Source organism: Hesperophylax consimilis, chromosome 2 (assembly GCF_061612785.1).
Source record: "Hesperophylax consimilis isolate HC1 chromosome 2, BYU_Hcon_1.0, whole genome shotgun sequence".
In the NCBI taxonomy this organism is placed as follows: domain Eukaryota; kingdom Metazoa; phylum Arthropoda; class Insecta; order Trichoptera; family Limnephilidae; genus Hesperophylax; species Hesperophylax consimilis.
In genome coordinates this window covers 24407655-24428706 of record NC_142837.1, presented here as the reverse complement: position 1 = coordinate 24428706, position 21052 = coordinate 24407655, and the positions used below count along the sequence as shown (strand labels likewise).

At 32.2% G+C, this 21052-nt stretch overlaps 1 protein-coding gene and 1 non-coding gene across 3 annotated transcripts in view; both read right to left on the bottom strand.

The window, feature by feature from the left end:
- Positions 1–21052, bottom strand: part of LOC149425811 (protein amalgam-like) — a 331117-nt gene that overhangs the window by 77467 nt on the left and 232598 nt on the right. For both annotated transcript variants that reach the window (XM_089641737.1, XM_089641745.1), the window contains exon 5: positions 19123–19222. In XM_089641737.1, the coding sequence (XP_089497863.1) occupies positions 19123–19222 (100 nt within the window). The remainder of the gene's footprint in view (positions 1–19122; positions 19223–21052) is intronic.
- TRNAY-GUA (transfer RNA tyrosine (anticodon GUA)) lies at positions 12245–12317 on the bottom strand. The gene has a single exon. It is a non-coding gene; the product is annotated as a tRNA-Tyr (tRNA).

Below are 21052 nucleotides of genomic sequence, written 5' to 3'. Positions count from 1 at the left end.
CCCTCGCTGACACGTGTTCGCTCGAGGGTTGTAGGAGGCTGTTTTAGGGGTTGTGACAGGGAAGGCGGAGGTTGTTCAGATATCTGAAGACCAAAAGCCAGCGGCTCCGATCTCCATAATATTGTATAATTCACGAGGACCCGCCGATTTGGACAGGACATGGGATTTACTCTCTAAGGGATTGATGAATAGTTTACTTAGGATTTCAGGTCCAACTATTCGAGACTGTGAATAAGATTGCATTCATAGCAAAAACCACAGTAGACTGTATTTGTTCTACCCACATGTCTGTTCTTTACATAAAATGGTGTACATTACTAACTCGCATAAGTATTTTAATATAATAACGTAAATAGCACAACTATTCGGATTCTATGCAACACTGTGGAAGAACTCCAGGAGATCTAAATATTGATATATTGCATTATAATACATTTTGGTAGAGAACAACAACTTATTATTTTAATCAACACTACACAGGAGGCCTAGAGGTTTCTCTCATGGCTTAAGTCGTTTTTAAGGATGCCGTGAAGAGGGTCTCCCCAAAAGCCTAAGTTTCAAGTGATTAATCTAATAGGAGGGAAATAATTCTAATTTTTTAACTGAACAAAAAAAAATTGTAAAAAAATGTCTGTTTTCATCAGTCAAATTTATTTTATTTTTATTTATTTTTTTATTTTTTATTATCAATATAAAGTTTTTTTACAGGTTTTTTTTCGATGTCTGTCTCACTAGGATAAACCTGTGTCGAGACAGACGTATTTGATACTTACATGAATTAATATTTACATATTTTTTGATACATAAAATATTTCATTACATTAAATGACATTGTGAAAAAGATACAAAATAATAAATAATAATAATAAATGATAAATTTGTTAATCAGCATCTAGTTGGAGTACATACTTATGTAGGGATTTTTATAAAATTATATAATTATAGTTTCATTAATTATAACTATACTTAATATCTACTCTCGTTAAAGATATAAAATATATACCGTGAAAAAACAAATTGGTTTAGTAATGTTTACTAACAAAGTCTGAATATAGCATTTCCCGAACTTTCTCCCATTTTACTTTTTAAGTCAATCCGTTCAGTATTCGTTACAATATTGCCTGTAACCGTGCAGTTGGAAAAGCTGCAATTAGAAAGTTACTGAAAACATATTTACTGTAGTTAGATTATGCTCAGTAAAAATCAACGACTAATTATAAATTTCAAAGAAAATGTATATAAAACTAATTCAATAACTGGTTCGTGTTACTTATTCAAATGTATTCAAAATGAAATAATCATCATTAACATTCAACAGTTTGCCAAAGTAATCAATACTAGTTTCAATATTTAGTCGGCATTACATTCGTTTCGGTGTATTGATGTGAATAGTTGTCATTAATCAAAGATTTGAACTTATTATGCGGGATAAGGCCTCGTTGGTAGAGTAGAAAACGAGTGATATCGTTAGGGAGGAGAAGGAGCCGGAACGAACGAGGAAGGAATACGAATTAACCGGAGGAAAGCCGAGAAAGGGCATTTAAGCAACATTGTGTACGTCTTGTCGCTGACTAGAACGGATAATGATTTAACTGACATTATTATTTAATCATTCGAGATAATTTTAGCGATTCTCAAATGAAAAATTGAATCTAGGAATTGAACCCAAACTAATATTATTTTCAGTGACTAAATAATACAATTATAGGTTTTAATCACTAAGTTATATAAAATATATATATTTTTGGTAGTTTTACTTACTCGGCTTTGCCCGTGATTTGATTTCTTGTGTAAATACCTCAATTATTTTTTGGTTTATATATTAATTTATTCATCATTGATTTTACAAGAACACTGTGGTTGAAGGTTGTGTACAAGCTATTTGTTTTATTTAAACAATTCTGCTCATCTCAGTTGAGAATTTATAGGAAAAGAAGTAGTGCCATTGCAGTTTTAATTTAGTTGTACAGTTTAATATAATATAATTTTATAATAATATTAAGGGACATTAACAAAATAATATGGCTAATGATATATAAAAATAGAAACCGCACAGTTCCATCTACGACCAACTGTCAAGTTGTTCTTGATTCTTACGTTTGTGTTTATAAAAAGAAAATAATGCAGGTCTTGTATTTTTCAAATTTTCACGATTTAGTCTGTTATTTTTGTGCGTTAGACAGAATATTTTTCAGCGTAGTCGTAATTTTTAAAATATGGAAAAATGATTTTTTATTTATTTATTTTTTATTTGGTTTTACGTTCACCCGGGCTTATGCATAGTATTATTTTAATTCCACCTCCAATTTATTCCTTACAAAGGATGAAGTTCCACACAAAGTGAAGAGGAATAATAAAATGACAGCAAACCGCCGACTGAGCCCCCTTTGTCTGGTAAAATAATATGTCACTGCACGCTCTTCATGTACAGTGTACAGTACGTCCATGTCTATTTCTATTCATGGAAGTATCTATTGTTTGTTGACGTTTATTGGCATACATTATTATGTATGCCAATAATCGTCAATACATAAAGAACATTGGCAGGCCTTCATTAAATATTTTATAAAATAGGATATTACATTTACATTTTGTCAAGAGTGTACATGTACTGTGTACACTTTATTTACTATTAGATCCCCGTAATCTTTCGTTATTGCTAATGTCTTAATGTCTCTCGGGCGCCTCCAACATCATCCACCTGTAGCAGTTCACTTTTGCCCTGCCACTAATAATCAACTTCTTACAAGACTTCTATGTAGTCTATGGGACAAGTGCTCTATGGGCCGTTCTAGAAGGAAGCTCGAGTCATGATTGCCGAACGCCAGTACCAAACGGGCAGCCAGGCGGTGTGGTCGCGTCTACAGGATGGATACGAGCGAGCGCTCCAGTCGACAGATCTCCGGATGACGCGATGACGCAATCAGCTACATAATATTATTCACTGGTCATCAGGTTGATCCCATTCTAAATTTGAAATACTTTCCTAAGAGTTGCATGGCGCCTTATACTCGTGAAACAGGTCAGATATTTAATGTCTTTACACAATGTCACACTCAAAACTTTTTGCTACCAATATAAATTCCATCCGTGCGAACAATACTTCGTTTTGCCGCACACCCCTGAGACTTAATCTAATTTTTTTGTAAGAAAGATTTCTAGCTCTATGCGATTTTGAATTAAATGTAATATTGAAATTCTTTTCTCTTTTATTTCATTTTCGTAGCAATCCCGATGATGGTTATCCATACATGTTACAACTGCTGGTTGAGATTGTACATGTGGTTTTGAATGACGCAGGCGATGTTATTATTATCTAATAAAACCTGTTACACATCATTCGATACTGTATACCACATTGTTACTGTTAAAAACTACATTACATCGACTTTAATTTGAATCCGTATCTCATTACGGTGCAGAGTTATTGCGTTAAGTATTCCTCGGGCGTCCCTAACTTATTCTACTATTTAAACATCTTTAAACACTTCTGATACTAATAACAATAAATTTTGAAATTTCCAGCGACATCAGTCGACTACGCGAGTTTTGCGAGCACAAACATAAACAGGCTGAATTTTTATATGTCAAGATTAGTGCCACAGACTTCTTTCTGTAGGGAAGTTAAAATTTGTGGTTTTGTGTATTTTTGAAATTTTTTATTTATTTTTAGATCTCGACAACAGCACCATTTATCGTGTCCATAACTATTTTACATTTCGAGTCAGAACCAACTACACACATTCACAAAGTTTAATTGAAATCGGTTAGGCGGTTTCAGAAATAAGCGTCTACGAACACAATGAATGACACGTGATTTTTATATATTAAGATTATGGGATTCACGCTTTCCACGAAATTTCAGGAGATGATGAATTCTCCTTTTTTTTCTATAAGCAGTAAAAAATCATTGGATTATGATGAATTATTTGATTTAAATTTTTTTATCATTTTATATTTAACTCCACGTGTAGGTAGGTAACATTAATTCCACTTTTAGAAATGGTCCTAAAAATTAAACCGTAAAAATGAATGTATATTTATGTATAAAAGGTAGACACAGGAAAAATATTTTTAAAAGGAATTTAGAAAGGTTAAAAAGTTTTTTTTTATTTAGTTTGGAACACACGTCTGCAGTTCCCTCTTACCCCGCAAACTTCCAAAGATGCTGAGAGCCTAGCGACGTTTAGAAATTAGGTTTAAATTTGGATTCATTTCGACAATGCTTTTTCTTAAACATCTTTGAAATTGCCGAATTTTGATTTTGTTTTCTGGATTGAATGAATAAATGCGATGGAATCTTGAAAATGGAAACAACCCACTTGCCGAATTAAACCCGAGCTGAGACTCAGCAGAAAGACACGCTGTTAATGAAAATGCATTTTATCATCTTTTAATTGCACTCATGGCACACACGCATTTATCTGGAATTGAATGACATTATGTATATTTTTAACAACAATTTTAGCAAATTTATTTTTAACAAACAAAATGAGTGTCGGTATAATACAATGAGGATTCGGCTTAGGTGTTAGCGGTGTTGACTCCAGTCCCTTGGGAGGAAGATCAAGTCAAATCATTTTTATAAGTTTTAAAAGAACCTTTGAAAGTTGACAGCAGTTTAAGAGCCAGTCCCGGGGGAGGAATGTTCCATCTTCGCCGGCCCAAGAAATGGTGCAACTAGGTCGAAAATCGAAAATAGATGTAAATCAAAATCATGTGTTTTCGGTTTGAAAATTTTATCGCCTAGAAATGTTTCAGATGCTTTAATTAAATACTGCGAGTAGAATAAATTCTGGCCTTTGAAATACGAACCCATTTTTGGTTATGATTTTGTTGTATAATGTGGCGAATCAAGTTATTTATAAAATGACCTGAAAAAAATTAAATATGTATGCCAGAACATCCATAAAATAAAACAAAAGGTACTGTTTGGCCATGTTTTTTTCTTGCATAAATCAAAACAGATGGATGGTGTTAAGCCGGAATTTAAGCCTTATCGCCATCTATGTTAGGTGTGTTATTGATTGTGGCTGGATTCAAATTGTCCATTCATAAGTTCATCGGATTCATTTTTGAAAATTATTGAAAATATCGACGAATGCACCCATTAAGCATCAGCGAAGTTTAAAAGCATATTTTCCGAACAATATTAAATGTACGGTAATGGTATTAACTCTGTAAAATTTCATCATAATTATATTTCATTATAATACGTTCGCTTGTGTGTGTCAGGCTCAAGTAATTATGAAATGAAATTGATGTATACATACAGAATTGAATTGAAGTGTCGAATACATGAATTACGAATTAAGTAGAAATGTTTGGTTCAAAATTGATATTTTTGAAATGGAAAACAAACAAATCGATCAAACAATTTTTTGATATCTGTAAATGGAATATTGAAAAGAATTATTAGATTCGTATTAAAATTATATTCTACCTATCGAGGGTCACGTGACACAGAATTGAAATTTGAAATTATCCCAACTTTATATTTTACATTTATATACTATCCTCTTGTTAGTTTATCTATAGGAAAACGTATATTAATAAATACACAAATAAATTCTCGCAATAGGTAGAAAACTATCCGATATATAGCTACTATTCATGGTTTGAGTACAGAATAGTATATTCGGAGTATATTAAAAAATAAATAAATCGTAAATATAACATGTTATGTAATAATGGTAAATATATGGATAAGCTATCAAGAGGTTGGTGAAATACCCCATAGGTATATAATTATAAGACGGCCCAGAGGTGACGAGTTTGGAACCTAATAAAAATAAATGAAAATCTTACGACAAACATTCAAATAAAATAAATAAAGTTACGAAAAATAACATTTTAATATAAATAAGTAAGTAATAAATAAAATAAACAACGAGTTTTAGATACTAACACTTGAACACCTGGTTAAAGACCACCATTCAGAATTGTAATGTCGAGGGTCCCTTAAAATGGCTTTAGCCATGTTTGGTGACCAGATCAGAATATCTTGGTTCTTCTCAACCGTTTATTTCTCCTTCCCCTCCACGCTCCTCCAATCACAAAGCATAACTAAACGTTGTATATAATAACCTTAAGTAAAGCACAATATATTAAAAAAAACTAACGTTTAGTTTTTTTAAATGGAATTAGTTTGGTTTTAGCGTAGAATAAAGAAGAACAATAGAAGTGCCTTCCATACAACTTTAAATGCAAAAAAATGATCCATTAAACCCATTAGCACAGCGCTCTGGCTCAATTACACTCGCATGACATTGCATATCTGCATCCCATTTGAATTTTGCATCTTAAATTTAAGCCTCATTTAGGCAAATTTTTGCTTCACAAAATACGCCCACAAGGCACTTCTAGTGTTCTTATACGAGTATATATCTTTGGGTTCTAGATACGAGTCTACTATGTCCCGATTGAAGGAAAAGTTTATGATAAAAAATGTGTTACATAAAAATCGATTAAAATTGTGTTCCTACTTGTAAATATTGGTAGGATAATCTCATGAAAGCTAAATGAATTGATACAAATAGGTAATGCAGTGTTGTTGGCAAAATGGTCAAAATGACAATGAACTAAACCATTTTTATGTACAGCTTGTTACGTGAAGCCAATAAATGGGTAATAAATTAATATTATTATTTTAATTGCCTTTATTACGCGCGAAGCTTAGAATGGGGTATGTGGAAAAATAAGTTTTTTTATGTTGACAAATAAATTTTAAAACTACTTCAAATGTACGATTTTCGATTTGCTGTCAAAACGTATATGTTCGATTTTGGTTGTTTGGAGTTGGTAATAGCCGTCTTAACAGACAGTGGCGGCCAGTTGAAACCGTACCTGAAAGTGCAATTGTAGATTGTCTTTAAAATCAATAATAATGTAAGAAAACATTAGTTACAGAATTTTTATATAATGGTGTTAATCAGAAAAATTAAGTTTAAATCTTCCACACATTCTTAATGGAATTCACAGTTTGTGTAAATATACCATTGAGATACGTATGACAAATGTGTTTCTAACGCAGCTATTTTCATAGCAATGTATGAATTATAAGTTGTCCAGATGTCTTAGGACCTGTTGTTCCACAGAATTTGACCAATTCATCAAATTTTCAAGTTCTGGGAAAGTTCTATTCAAGTTCTCTTACTATTTTAGTTATATGAAACAGCTGGCTAATAATGATTTAAAACAGAATTTCAATAGAACCTTTACAGAATTTAAAATTAAATTTGATGAATTTTTCAAATTATTTGAAACAACTCGTCCTTATTGAGTTGCTTACGCTGATTGGATTTTTGATTTGTCAACATTTTTATGTACTTTTTATTATCTTATTACGTATTTTTTATTTGAAATAAGTTTTTGTATTTTTCTTTTCTGTAGTCGAATAACAATTTTGAAAGATGCCGTATGCAAGCAATTTTACTGTGTAAACCTTAAATCTGGTTGCAATACCTATAAGTAACTGTTTTCATCATTTAAGGAGGATTTAAACACATTAAACAATAAAAAACTTTCAAACCATCTCTATTATTTTACAAAAACCAAGCGAAAGTTCGTAACTTTCGTCTAAAAATATCTAAAACAGAGGTGGGCCGTAATTAATGTACACAATGTCAACGACACTGTCAGCTGTACAAGATAATGTATTATTTCTAATGAGATTTGTAAGTTCCCGCTACATAATAATACGTCACTTATTACAACGCAAACCAGTTAAACTTGCTCGGGGCTTTTACCAATTAAGCTCCGTATAATTTGGCTTTGAACGAGTCGTTATTTTGCTAAGAATTACGTTTTAAGTTGTACTTTTCTCTTGAATTGTGGAAATTCTTAATACATTCCTAGAGCATTACTTTGTCGCCGTCATAAAAACGGAATGCATTTCATTTATATTTATTTTTACAAAAAAAACTCGGAATACATATAAAACAGGATTTACAAAGGGTTTCTTCATATTATCACATTTTAATACTACTTTTCAATGAGTAGAAATGAAAGTATTAGCTTGTGGTTGGAAGAGGAGTGTAGAGTACGTAATTGTAGTAATTTATCAGCAATTAATGATATCATAAGTGAACGAGTATGTATTATATACTGTAGCCATGAGACCTAAAATAATATATTTTATTTTATGTTGATGATAAACAAATGTTTATATTACAAAGTTTTTATGCAGAGCACAAAGGATAAAAAAATATTACTAGCAATAATTATTAGCCTGTAACACCTATACAAATTGAAAAAAACTTAACCGAGAAAAAAAAAATAAAAAAAAGCCGCCGAAGGGAATTGAATCGCAGCCTTCTGAAAAATTAAATATTTGTAAATAGTTTATTACTAGTAGTTATAACGTACCTAAAATAAAGTCATTTTTATATATTCGGAAGAGAAGTTATAACATATGAAAACAGTTTTTTCGATAAGATTTTATCTTTAAAATATTTTTTCACTATGTTCAGTATTTGGATTTTGTCATTAATGTTTCGAGTTTCTTCATGTACATAGTCAAAATAATAGGTACATAATTGAAAAAGTTCTTCCTTGCTAAGTAAAAAAAAATTGCGCAAGTGAGTATTCAATTTATTATCTAATTGTAACGAATATAAATAAATTTATAAAGGAAAAACCAGGAATATTTTTTTCTGAGGCATGTTATGTGTATATTAGATAAATATAAACGAATTTAGAATAATGTGATTTTTCAGGTTACAAGATTTTATGACGTAAGTATTCCTATTGGAAAGAAAAAATAATTGCTTACTTTAGAACTGGTCGTATTGTGATATATTCAACAATGTTAGGCGCCAACATCGTTGTCACGCAAATGTATGTTGATTTAATATAGTAAAAATGACTACCTGAAATAAAAAAAAAAAATAAAGAAAAACATCATCAGAAATCCATTTGCATGTCCATTAAGAATTTTCTGTAAAAAATATTAAATCTATATTTTTTACAGAAAATTATTAGGCTATCTTTATGCAGAGGTTACTATATTCAACCTTCAACTGACCTGAGTTTACTGACCTAAGGATACTTATACACAGAAACAGCCCTTGACTGAACTAGACAGCAGAGCATTTCATAACAAAATTGTAATAATATTTGGCTGGTTCATATAGCACCGTTTTCGTGAAAAATCACTTCAAGGGCGCTGTACAAATATATGGTAAAATGTAATTCAGGTAAATTAAATGATAAAAGTGGCTGCATACCTGTAACTCCCATTTTTTCAGTAAAAGGATCAATATTCTTCACCCCACGGTACATCCACTTCGAAAATTGTACACGTAAAACTAACGATTAAATCAACAAAACCAGGATGCTGTCAAATAAAGTTATTTTTTAAAATACCCCATTCATAGTTTTAGTCTCAACCTTACAAACCAATATTATATTCAACATTGGTTTTAGCGGATCATTATTTTTTTAAAACAATTTAATCGCAAGATTTTGATTATTGACTCATTTTTAAACAAGTTTTTAACATAATAACCGAGCGAAAACTGGGCGCAGTGCTAATACTGAATACACACATTAATCAGGTTTGTAACTTGGTTTTGTAGCACTCTACCATACAACATTGTTAATTAGTTCTAAATCCAAATCCGTTAATCCTAACTAATTTAATCCAAACGTTTGGTATTACGCATGTGTAACGTATTGTCAACTATGCGAAGGATGTGTCTGCGCATGCTCCGCGAATGCACGCAAGATCCATACGTCTTCACTGCTCTAACAAATGAATTGCAGACTGCGAGAGTAGTCTGTCTCCCTCATTTCACAGTTTCAGCCACTCGAGAGAGTGCCCACAGTGAGAGTACGTCATGTGACGTCACTTGTTTGGCCTTTCGAAATATGCACTACACTTTTAGTATTCCCTATATCATTTATTACAAAGTTTAAAATGATATAGGGAATCCTTCGGGTGAGTGGTTTTTTTAAAATATTCAATATGCAATTTTATTCCAAGATTATTGAAATATTGCACACTTAACTCTAAAAACACGTCACTGGCAAGAGATTTTGAATAAAACATCCCCATCCCCATATCCCACTCTTAAAGTAGAATATAAATATATCTTGCTGAAATTTTGTTCACTTGACGTTCAAAAGAAGACGAAAATTACTGTCTACATCTGATAATGGAAAACTCTATGCAAAGCCCAAAAATTACGGGAACTTCACCTAGTATTATAATAAATGAAAAAAACCGCATAATTTTTTTTTTCACTGTGACAGAAATATGTATTTATAATTTTCTTCCTTGTTCCCCCATTCATTTGACCTCGGAGCTTTCCACAATATTGTGTCTAGTGCTATTGGCTATGGGTAATTGGGACTCTTGAACAGTAAATATACTAGTGAATATTAAAAAAATAACCAACAAAAATAGTAGAGGGCACCAGAAGTAATAAGTGATGACTGAATGTCTGCTATACAATTTTGCTACACCGACAATCTGATGCGACATTATAGATCTTAAAAGCTTCTCAAATTACAGTATCCGATCAATCATACTACACGATGGCAGGTTTGTCATTTCAAAGGAAAGTGTCTTCCCAGTGATGTCTTTGATAATATGGTTCCCCCGCTGCTAAAACATTAGAAAACTGGTACAATCTAAGACATACTGTGTCCACATTGATCATGAAGCATGCCTTGACGGAAAAAAAGAAAGGTTCAGTTTAAATTCGGGTACGGAATTCGTATAATCATAATGAAAGCAATTTGTCCTGAATTTGGAAATTGTCCTCGCGAGCCCTTATTACTACTTATTTCGGGCAGGCTTGGCTACATTTTTTTTCGCTAGATGGCAGTGGTAATAAATCTCCCCTGTGCCTAACAATGATAACTTTTTTCTGATTGAAAACTTGGGTAAGAGTCGCGCGTTATTTTCTTTTCTTGTTTCATCGTTTGAGAAGGAAAATAAAATATAATGAGTTCGTCGAACATCAGACTCATTAATATAAAATAATAATCTACAGACCTCGTTTCATAAAAGAAATTGGAAATGGATATTCTGGTTTTATTTTAATTATAAAAAAGAAACACCGTATTATTTAGTTTCTAAATAATATATAATTAAAATAGAAATATCACTAAATAAACCTAATACACTATTGTACCGGTAAAACAAACCTATATTGTATTTGTATGCATTTCTTCGATAAACCGAGTTTGAATAAGGACCTAACTATTTATTCATATTCATTTTGTGTATGTTCGGGCGCAAACAAATAAGTCAAATTTATATTTTAAAGCCTAACTTGCGTCGTGTTCATTGTTCCTAAAATAATTCAATTAGCGCCATCTATGAAAGAGCCGATTATGAATTATCTAAACCAAACATTATTCTGTTATTTATAGACAGTTAATTTAATAATAATAATAATAATAATCGACTACCATAATACGGACATGTGTCTAGTGTGGTAGTCGAAAAGCATGTAAAAAACCTGTATCCAAATATATTTTTAGGAATAAAGAAAAAAAAAAAAAAAAAATATTTTATTTTATTTTATTTTATTTGGGAAACAAACAGTTATACAAATATATTTTAATACAAATCATTTTTACCAAGTTACATAAACCAGTAAAGTTTCCACAGAAGATTCATTTTATATATAGGTAGAAAAACATATGAATATAAATAATACAATACAATATAAATATTAACTAGTAGAAAAGGAGAAAATCTTAAAGCAATGTCAATTTTACATAGTCCGAGGAAGGTAAACCAGGGAAATTGATTATATAATGTTAGAAATTTTAATCTTTTAAAATGATATAATGCGTGTTTTTTGAGTATGTTGGTACTTGCAGAAAAATAACACAATTAATCATCATAATAATTATCACATAATTCACAATTATGTGATAATCATCATCACAATTAACACATAATTAAAGTCATATATAAAAAAAATAAAACATTGTCGACCGACCTATTATACAAAGAATCTAAATTGTTTAATATTCATAAATTATTTATATTAAAAACCATGAAATATTTATTTTAAAAGAAAAATTATTTCAAAATGAATTAAAACAGAATCAGCAAAATAACAAATAATATATTTTACACCCCCCAAACCAATACTAAATTAATTAAGACACATAGCAGTTTCATTGGTCCTCGTACATTTAACCTTCTACCACTTTAAACTCAAATGATAAATAAAACGATAAAATATGTTAAAGAGATAAAATTATCCTGATTAAAGATACATGACGCCAACGGGACATGAACCCGTGTCCTTTCGATTTACGGTCGACAGCTCTGACCACTGAGCTATGGCGGCTTATCTCTTATCCGCGAAATAATTCAATATATACTAATGTTTCATTCAACAATTACTGCTTGATACATTTTTTTTTTCCACCTGAAAACAACTAACTTTATTTTATATGAGAAAGGCATTGTAAGTGCTAACTCTCTCACTAGATGGCGTCGAGACAAATTGTTTACATTTTTTGGTGAAGATACTAGAACTTGTCAAATATTAATAATTATTTTTTTGGTAAACTAATGTTAAAGACAAGATTTTTTATGCATAGCACAAAAGGTAACAATTATTTTACAAGCAATAATTATTAGCCTGACACACTCATCCACATTGAAAAATCTCCTGACGCCATGACGCCAACAGTACAAATAAAGTTGGTTGTTTTCAGGTGAAAAAAAAAAGTAACAAGCAGTTATTGTTGAATGAAACACTAGTATATATTAAATTATTTCGCGGATAAAAGATAAGCCGCCATAGCTCAGTGGTCAGAGCTGTCAACCGGAGATAAAATTATGGCTGAATGACGATATTGAAACGCTTTTTCTATAAATTTATCGATCCTTTCTACAACTCACTTGCTGTAACTTTCTAAACTGTTGTACATAATGTTTTCTGTTTACTTTTTATAATAACTATAAAAAATAAAAAAAACTTTTTCTACTTATGTTAATTATACTTTGGGTACTTGAGAATATAGTAAAACTTTTCATAATACATAAATATTTCAGTAATTAAATACGTTTTCAGCGATCCAAATAACAGAATAGTTTATTTTATATCAATGGAAATCATTAATAATAATGTCGGATCGGAATTGGGTGTTTTGCGTTTAATCATGCTGACCGGAAAACCTCGATTTATAAACGAAATATTTTCACCATCAGGAAAAACTCAAATAAAACATAATGACCACTATCGATGAATAAAATATTGAAAAAGAAAAACCGAACCAATAATCAACTCGTTACCAAGTCTTTAGCTTTTTTAATATATTTTTTTCTGAAGGAAGTGAAAAAGTAAATGCGAATGCGAGGAAAATAATTATGAAGGTATTTCAAAGTCGTCACTCAAAGACAAATTGATGTAAAAAAGTGAAGTTTTAATAATGACATTTTGAGTACATAGGTACACACCTACTAAAAGTATCGAATCGATTTCACTGAAACTTGAATAATTAATAATGATCTTCAGTCAAATGTTATTGTTCGGTAAAGAAAGGCTGACAAGAATATTATGAAAAAGGCTAACTGATTGCGGCAGTGGTAAATAAATTGGTCCTGATACCCAGTAGCGTGGTATAACCAGGTAAGTATGACCAATGTGACCATGTTGGCATGACAAAATGTGAAGATCCGGAACGCTTGTAAGACTGGTGTAAGCGTAATAAAAAAAAATGTAAAGAAAGAAAGGGAGGCTAAGGTGGTTTGGACATGTAGAGCAGATGCAAGAGAAAAGAGTGCCAGAAAAATGTATAACGTAAAAATAAATGGTAGAAGTCGGGGACTCCCGAGGAAGACATGTCATGAGGAAAAGAATGGAGTAAGTTCAATTAAACAAAAAAGGTGTTTTCAATATTTGGAAAACCAAAAAACAAAAAAAACTTTAAAATATGAAAAAAATAAAATATGTGAATAAAATGGTGCATTTAATAGAGTATTCATCTATACAGAGTGTCTAATTTGCAGTTTTATTTCAAGATTAAATAAATTTTGCACACTTAATCTTCAAACACGAGGAAGATCACGGTCTACATCTAAGTATGGAATGTTTGTTCTTATTCGGAAATAATCATATGTTATGTACATGATGTACGGAAATTCACAGTAAAAGCAGGAAACTGGTACTGGAATCATATAGAGAACAAAAAACCCGCTTGTTTTCGATCTGAGCACTTTGTTTTTTCGTTTTTACTGGCAAGAAAACTTTTGGAGCCAGGTCTATCCTTCGACACATTTTAAAAGACATTAAACAGCTGATATTAACCCTCTAGCGACTGATTTGTTTTCTAATTGAACGAAATAATTCCAGCTTTGGACTCGATATTATACTCGAAGGCTCAAATAAAAAAAAATCGACTCCCAAACTACGAGTTTCCGGACACCGTGTACAATACGTAAGAATGGTTTTCTGTAAGTTAGAACTAAATAATATCATAGTCAGCGGCTTATAATATTTTTGATCGTCCTCTCTGTACAGAAATACATGAAAATAATTAATAAAAAAAAATAGCTTTTTTTTTTATATTTACTCCACACAGAAGGCCCTGAAGAAAATAATTTCCCTCAGGGCCTATGTCATCTTTGGGGATGCTGTGTGGAGGGTCTTTTTGTGGAGAGGAAGGAGTGAACATGGGTCTTGAAGAGTCACATGTTGTAGGAGGGAGGAAACACAGAGGCCGGCAGTTCGTTCCACAGCCGAGCTGTTGAACTTAAGAACGAATCGTAGAAGCGACCCGTTCTCATGTGACAAGTGTCAACTGTGTACACATGTTGGGCACGCGTTTGGCGTGTATCCCGACTACGCACCGGTGCCGAAGGGATCAATGACGCTAGTTCCTCAGAGCATCTTCCATTGTAATACCGATAGAACAAGGACAGCATACCTACCTGACGCCTGTGCTCTAAAGATTGCAGTCCGTTTGTTAAGATTGGGGAATCTATCAAACGGACCGCCCGTTTCTGCACAGAGTCAAGGGTTTTTTTCAGGTATTTTGGGGCTCCAGACCAGAGATGGCTGCCAAATTCGACAGTAGGGCGCACTTGCGATTTGTACAGGGTGAGCAGTTGTGTACTATTAAAGTATCTGCGGGCCCTGTACAGTACGCCCAGCTTCTGAGAGGCCAACTTTACTCTGGCTTCGATGGAGCCCCCGTACCTGAGCTGGTCACTTATAGTTACACCAAGCATATCAATGGAAGGCCTGTTCGGAAGATTGCTTCCGTTAAAGGAGACTAGATTATCATTTAGATCCATTTTAGACGTAATCAGACAGGATTGGGTCTTTGAAACATTAAATTCGACGAGATTACTTTTACCCCAGGAGGAAATACTCTCGAGATAACCGTCCATTCTCTGCTTCAAAGCCCTCCGAGCCGTTGGAGTTTGTGTGCCCTTTGGGGGCTTGTCAAACAAAAAGCTATCATGAACTGTACTGTCATCCGCGTAACAATGAATCGGTGCACATGTCAAAAGGTCATTGATGTGCAACAAAAACAAAGTCGGAGACAGAACCGATCCCTGTGGGACGCCAACATTTATGGAGTGCGAGGAAGAGGTGAAATCGTCAGTAACCGCCTGAATCGACCTATCCCTTAAAAAGTCAGCAATCCACGTACACAGGGATGCGGGAAGTCCGTAAGAATGCAATTTGTTGACAAGTCCTCGGTGCCAGACCCGGTCAAAGGCCTTGGATATGTCTAGTGCGACCTTTTGGGTCTCACCGTGACGTTCCAGGGACCGCCCCCAAACATGCGTCACATACGCGAGAAGATCACCGCACGAGCGGTTCCGCCGGAATCCGTATTGACGGTCGTTGATAATTTTGTTCTTCTCGAGGTATGTGAGCAGTTTGTCGTTGATCACACGTTCCATCACTTCTTTCTGCTGCGAATAGTTACAGAAAAAGTCTAACCCTTCCGAATTAAAAAAAGTTTACTTATATCATTCATTATCTTTGAAAGAGATTCAATTATTTATTTAACGAAAAATGTTTTACTCAAAATGAACTATTTGTGTTTATTAATGATAACTCTATTGAAATCATAATTTTACTGTGTCCTGCAAAAGATCGTCTCTGGAAGACAAAATTAAAAACGGCTTCTTTGTTTTGACGAATTTCTCTATTAATATTTGTACCATTCTTTTATTTTCTATGGAGGAATCGTACGTGCCTTAATGGCTCTCATCAATCATCCCTTAATTGTTCTTCATCTATTTTTGCAATAACCTCTCCCATTGTAATGAATGCGAAGGAGAAATAAAAGAAGGTATGACAATATCAAATGGCTTTCCTTTGATGTCTCTACGTTATTTCATATCGCAGATCATTTAACTCGGCCGTTATTATAAAGCAATGTTTACCACTATCAAAACGGAACACATTTTTTTATGAGTTTTATACAATCGAGCATCAAAAATATTTTTTCGTATTGTAAAACGGAAAAATTGAAAAACGTATTCCGAGTTAAAACTACATTTGTGGACTAAAAACAATTGCATTAAGTTTAAACGCGACCAACGTATCCTAGAGAGCTAGGTATAATGATAATAATAATTACAACAAATAATAGTATATAATGAGATAAAAAGATTTTGGCATTCTCAGACTATAAAAATATTACCATTCATTATTTCGGCTACTGGCATTATACCTAGCTCTCTCATAAAAAATTTAGGCGTATTAGATCTATCAAAAAATTTATATATTAAAATGCAAAAATCTGTCATTTTAAATACATGTAGGATAACGAAAGATTTTTTATGTTGTGGGATCAGTAGGATTTATAGGCCCTGTTAGGAGTTCTACCGAGCCGAACCCTCTGATATGAAAATATCTGGAGTCGGTGAATTATTTTCCCATTTGATCTCTGGTGAGTTGACGTGTTGTTCTTGTATTGTTTTGTATTTATTTTGCATATATAATGCACTTGCTTAGTGTAGATTGGCTAGATGATCATTTGTGGAAAAGTGTGTGGAAGGGTTTAGTTTTTCCTATGGGGAAGATTTAATAAAATAAATTTTATAATATTAAGATTTAATTTAAATAAATAAAATCGGAAAAAAAAATAAGGACAAAACTATTTATTCATCTTCATATGGCATATGTGCGGGCGTAAATAAATAATTCGTCATAATATTTTAATTATTGTTTTCATAACTTGCAAAAAACGTCTTTCAATAAAAAAGCGAAATTCGCTTTTATTTTTAATGTAGAAATTTCAGATAAAAGCTGTTTCACATTACTGATTACTCAAAGAAAGAGAGTTTTGCGGATTCGTATCAGACAAAAAAAAACCTGATTATTTTCTTTAGTATTTATAACGATTAAAAAAAATACTCTAGCTTTCATTAGTATTGGAAGATAATATCTTTTCTTACAAATTTTCCTACGTGGAATTGGCAACATATATACATATATATGTATCTATTATAATTATTGAAGTACCTAGTAATGAAGGTTATTTCCTTTGAATACGTTATCTAGATTGATTGGTCCAGCACAAAAGCAAGAAAGGTTTTTCTCTTCTAACGAACCGAATCACTACATTGTGGATTTCATTGAAATATCAATGCCGCTAGATATAAAGAGTATAAAACTATATCTATCTTGCTACGCTAGTCATAAGAATAAGAAAAAACTAAATGTCTATCTCGCTAGATATAAAAAGTGAATAAAAAATTTAAAAAAAAATAATTTTGGGCTGTAGCCTTGAGGGTGACGGGTGCCCCGATGAATAATATACTTTTTACCTAACAAAGCTAGATTTGACTTAATTTTTATACATGCACCTTTTCACCAATGGATCAATTATTTACTGTGCTTTTTTTAAAAGTAAAAATAGCTTCATAAAGACTTGAAAAAATGATGAAAAAATACTTTTTTCACAAAATAATAAATAATTGAAGAGTGCCTTTGAAGCAGGAGTAAAATGAAATATAACTGGGTAAAAATTGAATGGATAGCAAAAGGCAAGATAATTCTCATTGTTTGGCAAAGTCTTTTATATTCTTAGCAAGAAAATTCGTTAAAAGGATATTTCATAATCCAAATAGGTCTATCGATAAGAATTCCCATCCATTACTTTTTAGTTATAGAATTTTCTCTTCCAAAACTAGTTTTAGGCCCTAACATAAAAATAATAGGTATTTTCTCATAGCCCGTTATTATTAATAATATTAATACCCTAGTCTAAGAGTGAGTACTTATTAAAAGAGCTTAGGGCTGCTAGATTCTTCTGAGAAACCCTAACATTAAGCGGATGCCATTTTTGGCTTATTCGAAGTCGGATTAAAAAGGGTTTAACATTATAGTTTTGCGATTCACCCTCGTTCTAGTTTCAACAGTTTTTTAAAGCCTTTTTTCTTTAATATTTTGAAATAACCAATATGAATGCCTCCTGTCATAACCTTTGATTTTAAAATGATCTTTCAGTGCTCCGTAACTCATGATGAAAATGAATTGATAAAAATTGTTGTTTTAATACAGAAACTGCAGATATGGGACGTATCATAAAATAAAGAAGAACATAAAGAATGCCAGGTGGTCGTGTTCCGTGATCCAAATATTTGGCCAAACTAAAGCTTAAGCTAAAATTTCCAATACAAAAGTATGTTCATGAAATTCGAGTGGGATGGAGATCTACGATTTTATTATATGCTGTTGAGTTAAATGGAACATTTGATTTTCTTTTGACCTGATAAGCACGTCAAACACAACGCATTATAAAAATATGCAAGACTTTTTATTACATTTCGCGATATTTCTGCATAACATCGTCATTTTGATATTGTTGATTAAAACCTTCAATTATTAAGAAATTCATCAAAATCTTGAGGCTTTGTACCCAAATAGAATATACTATTACGTAAAGTGATGGAGGTTAATGAATAGGTAATGGACGTTAGTGAAAATATGAATATAGAACAAACACGGTTATTATCATTAATGTGAAGTTAATGGAAATATGAATATAGAACAAACACGGTTATTATCATTAATGTGAAGTTAATGGAAATATGAATATAGAAAAAACACAGTTATTATCATTAATGTGAAGTTAGTGGAAATATGAATACAGAACAAACACGGTTATTATCATTACCTTGGTGGATCCGGCGTATGCTTCACAACACAAGTGAGGTTGATGTCCGAGCCGCTCCTCACGAACAGCTCTGGACTGGCCATGATCTCAGCCCTGGACACTGTGAACAGAAAAAAATTCTTTTATCGTTCGGATGTAATAATATTTAAATAGGCAACACTTTAGATTTTAAGGGGTCCCGAGTGAAGGAAAGGAAGTGTGAACCTGGTTTATTAAAACAACTGAAGTTATCTATTGAAAAGAGAACATTTTTATAAAATATCATGGAACCCTATAAAGTCCCTTATTATAAATACATATTTATTGTACAGCGGAAATTAAAGGGTCAGTTCCAAGAAGTTAATTTTTATCTATTACTTTTTTTTTATCCAAATTTTTACTAAATGAGCCATTAATAGGTAACCATGTAAAATTTTAAGTGAAATCATTTAATAGTTCTTTAGACTCCACCCTCTCCAAGCCAATCAACAATTTAGTTATTATTGACCAATGAAGGATATTTTGCATGTTTTAATATTTAATTCATACATTTTTCAAATTTATAGCATTAATATCTGATAAAGTGTATCATAAGTTATCTGAAGCACATAAATTATGTAGGGTGTTCAGCCAAAAGCATTTGGGCGCATAGATAGAAAATTAAATAGGAAACTGTTTGATTTTCAAACAACCTTTGTTTTTTCCTATTTTCATAACGAGTTAACGCGAGTGAATAATATTAAAAAAATAAATCTTTGTGATGGGATATAACATGTGTGTATACATAATCTGAAACCTCATTCTGATTGCTGAGCCATGTCTTCACAGAAATGTAATAATATAATATATTATGCAATCAAGAGTAAATTCTGGTAAATATTTATTGAAATATCAATTATTGATTCCTGGAAAATACAATTTGCAACAGAAATAGTCATAAGTCAGTCTTGTGTGTTGTCTTGTTGGAACATTGAATGGAATTGAAAATTCCGGATGCAAGTAATAATAGTTCTATACGAGTAGAAACCAGAAACTTGCCTAGTTACTAGTCACTTACACGTTAATAGAAAATGATACCCAATATGCCGATCAAATAGATATACGATAAGTAACTAATGGTTAGGGTTTTCTTTGTTTATCCAGAGGCGCGCATTCCACGTAGGCACATAAGCAGTATCTACCCTACAGTACTTACATACAAATACAACACATAGAAATTACATCAAATAAAGCTCTGTAAATGTGTTGGTTTGTATCATGAAGCCAAAAAAAATATTTAAAAAAATCGTAAAAGTTATCAGTCAGGAGTCAAATTGAGTACAACTCAACAGTGTACACAGTGTATGCCAATCAATCACTAACGACATAAAGAATTTATTATGAATTCTTAAGATTTATTAACTTCAGAATGGTTATCACAAGGGAATTGTGATTATCTGCTTTGTGAACTCAATTTCCTTATCAGAAAGAAGAATAATTCATGAATTATTCACTGTTATACTGTATTTCTTTCCATATACCTTGCTAACCAACTCCAAGACATTATCTACCGTAACATTGCGACAACTCTAACAAGGAATTCAATTGTATACGCCCACTCGCCGTACACAAAATTGGGAAGTGATTATAAGGATGTTATTGACACATTTAATGTGTCAATCATGGATTTCAAGAAATGTTGAATCTATATAACTCCACACAGGAAGCCCTGAGAAAAATAATCTCCCTCAGGGCCTATGTCATCTCTGGGGATGCTTAGTGAAGGGTATTTTTAGGAAAAGGAAGGAGAGGAAGTTCAGGGAAGAAAAAAATGTATGAGGGTTGGGTAGGAATCTAGGGATTAGGCTCTTCAGAAGTAATGAACGAATGATATATCCCTCCCGCTGCTGTGCAAGGCGATAGGTCAAGAGAGAACAGTTGAAGAGGTCATACTCCTCACCCGTTGAATTCG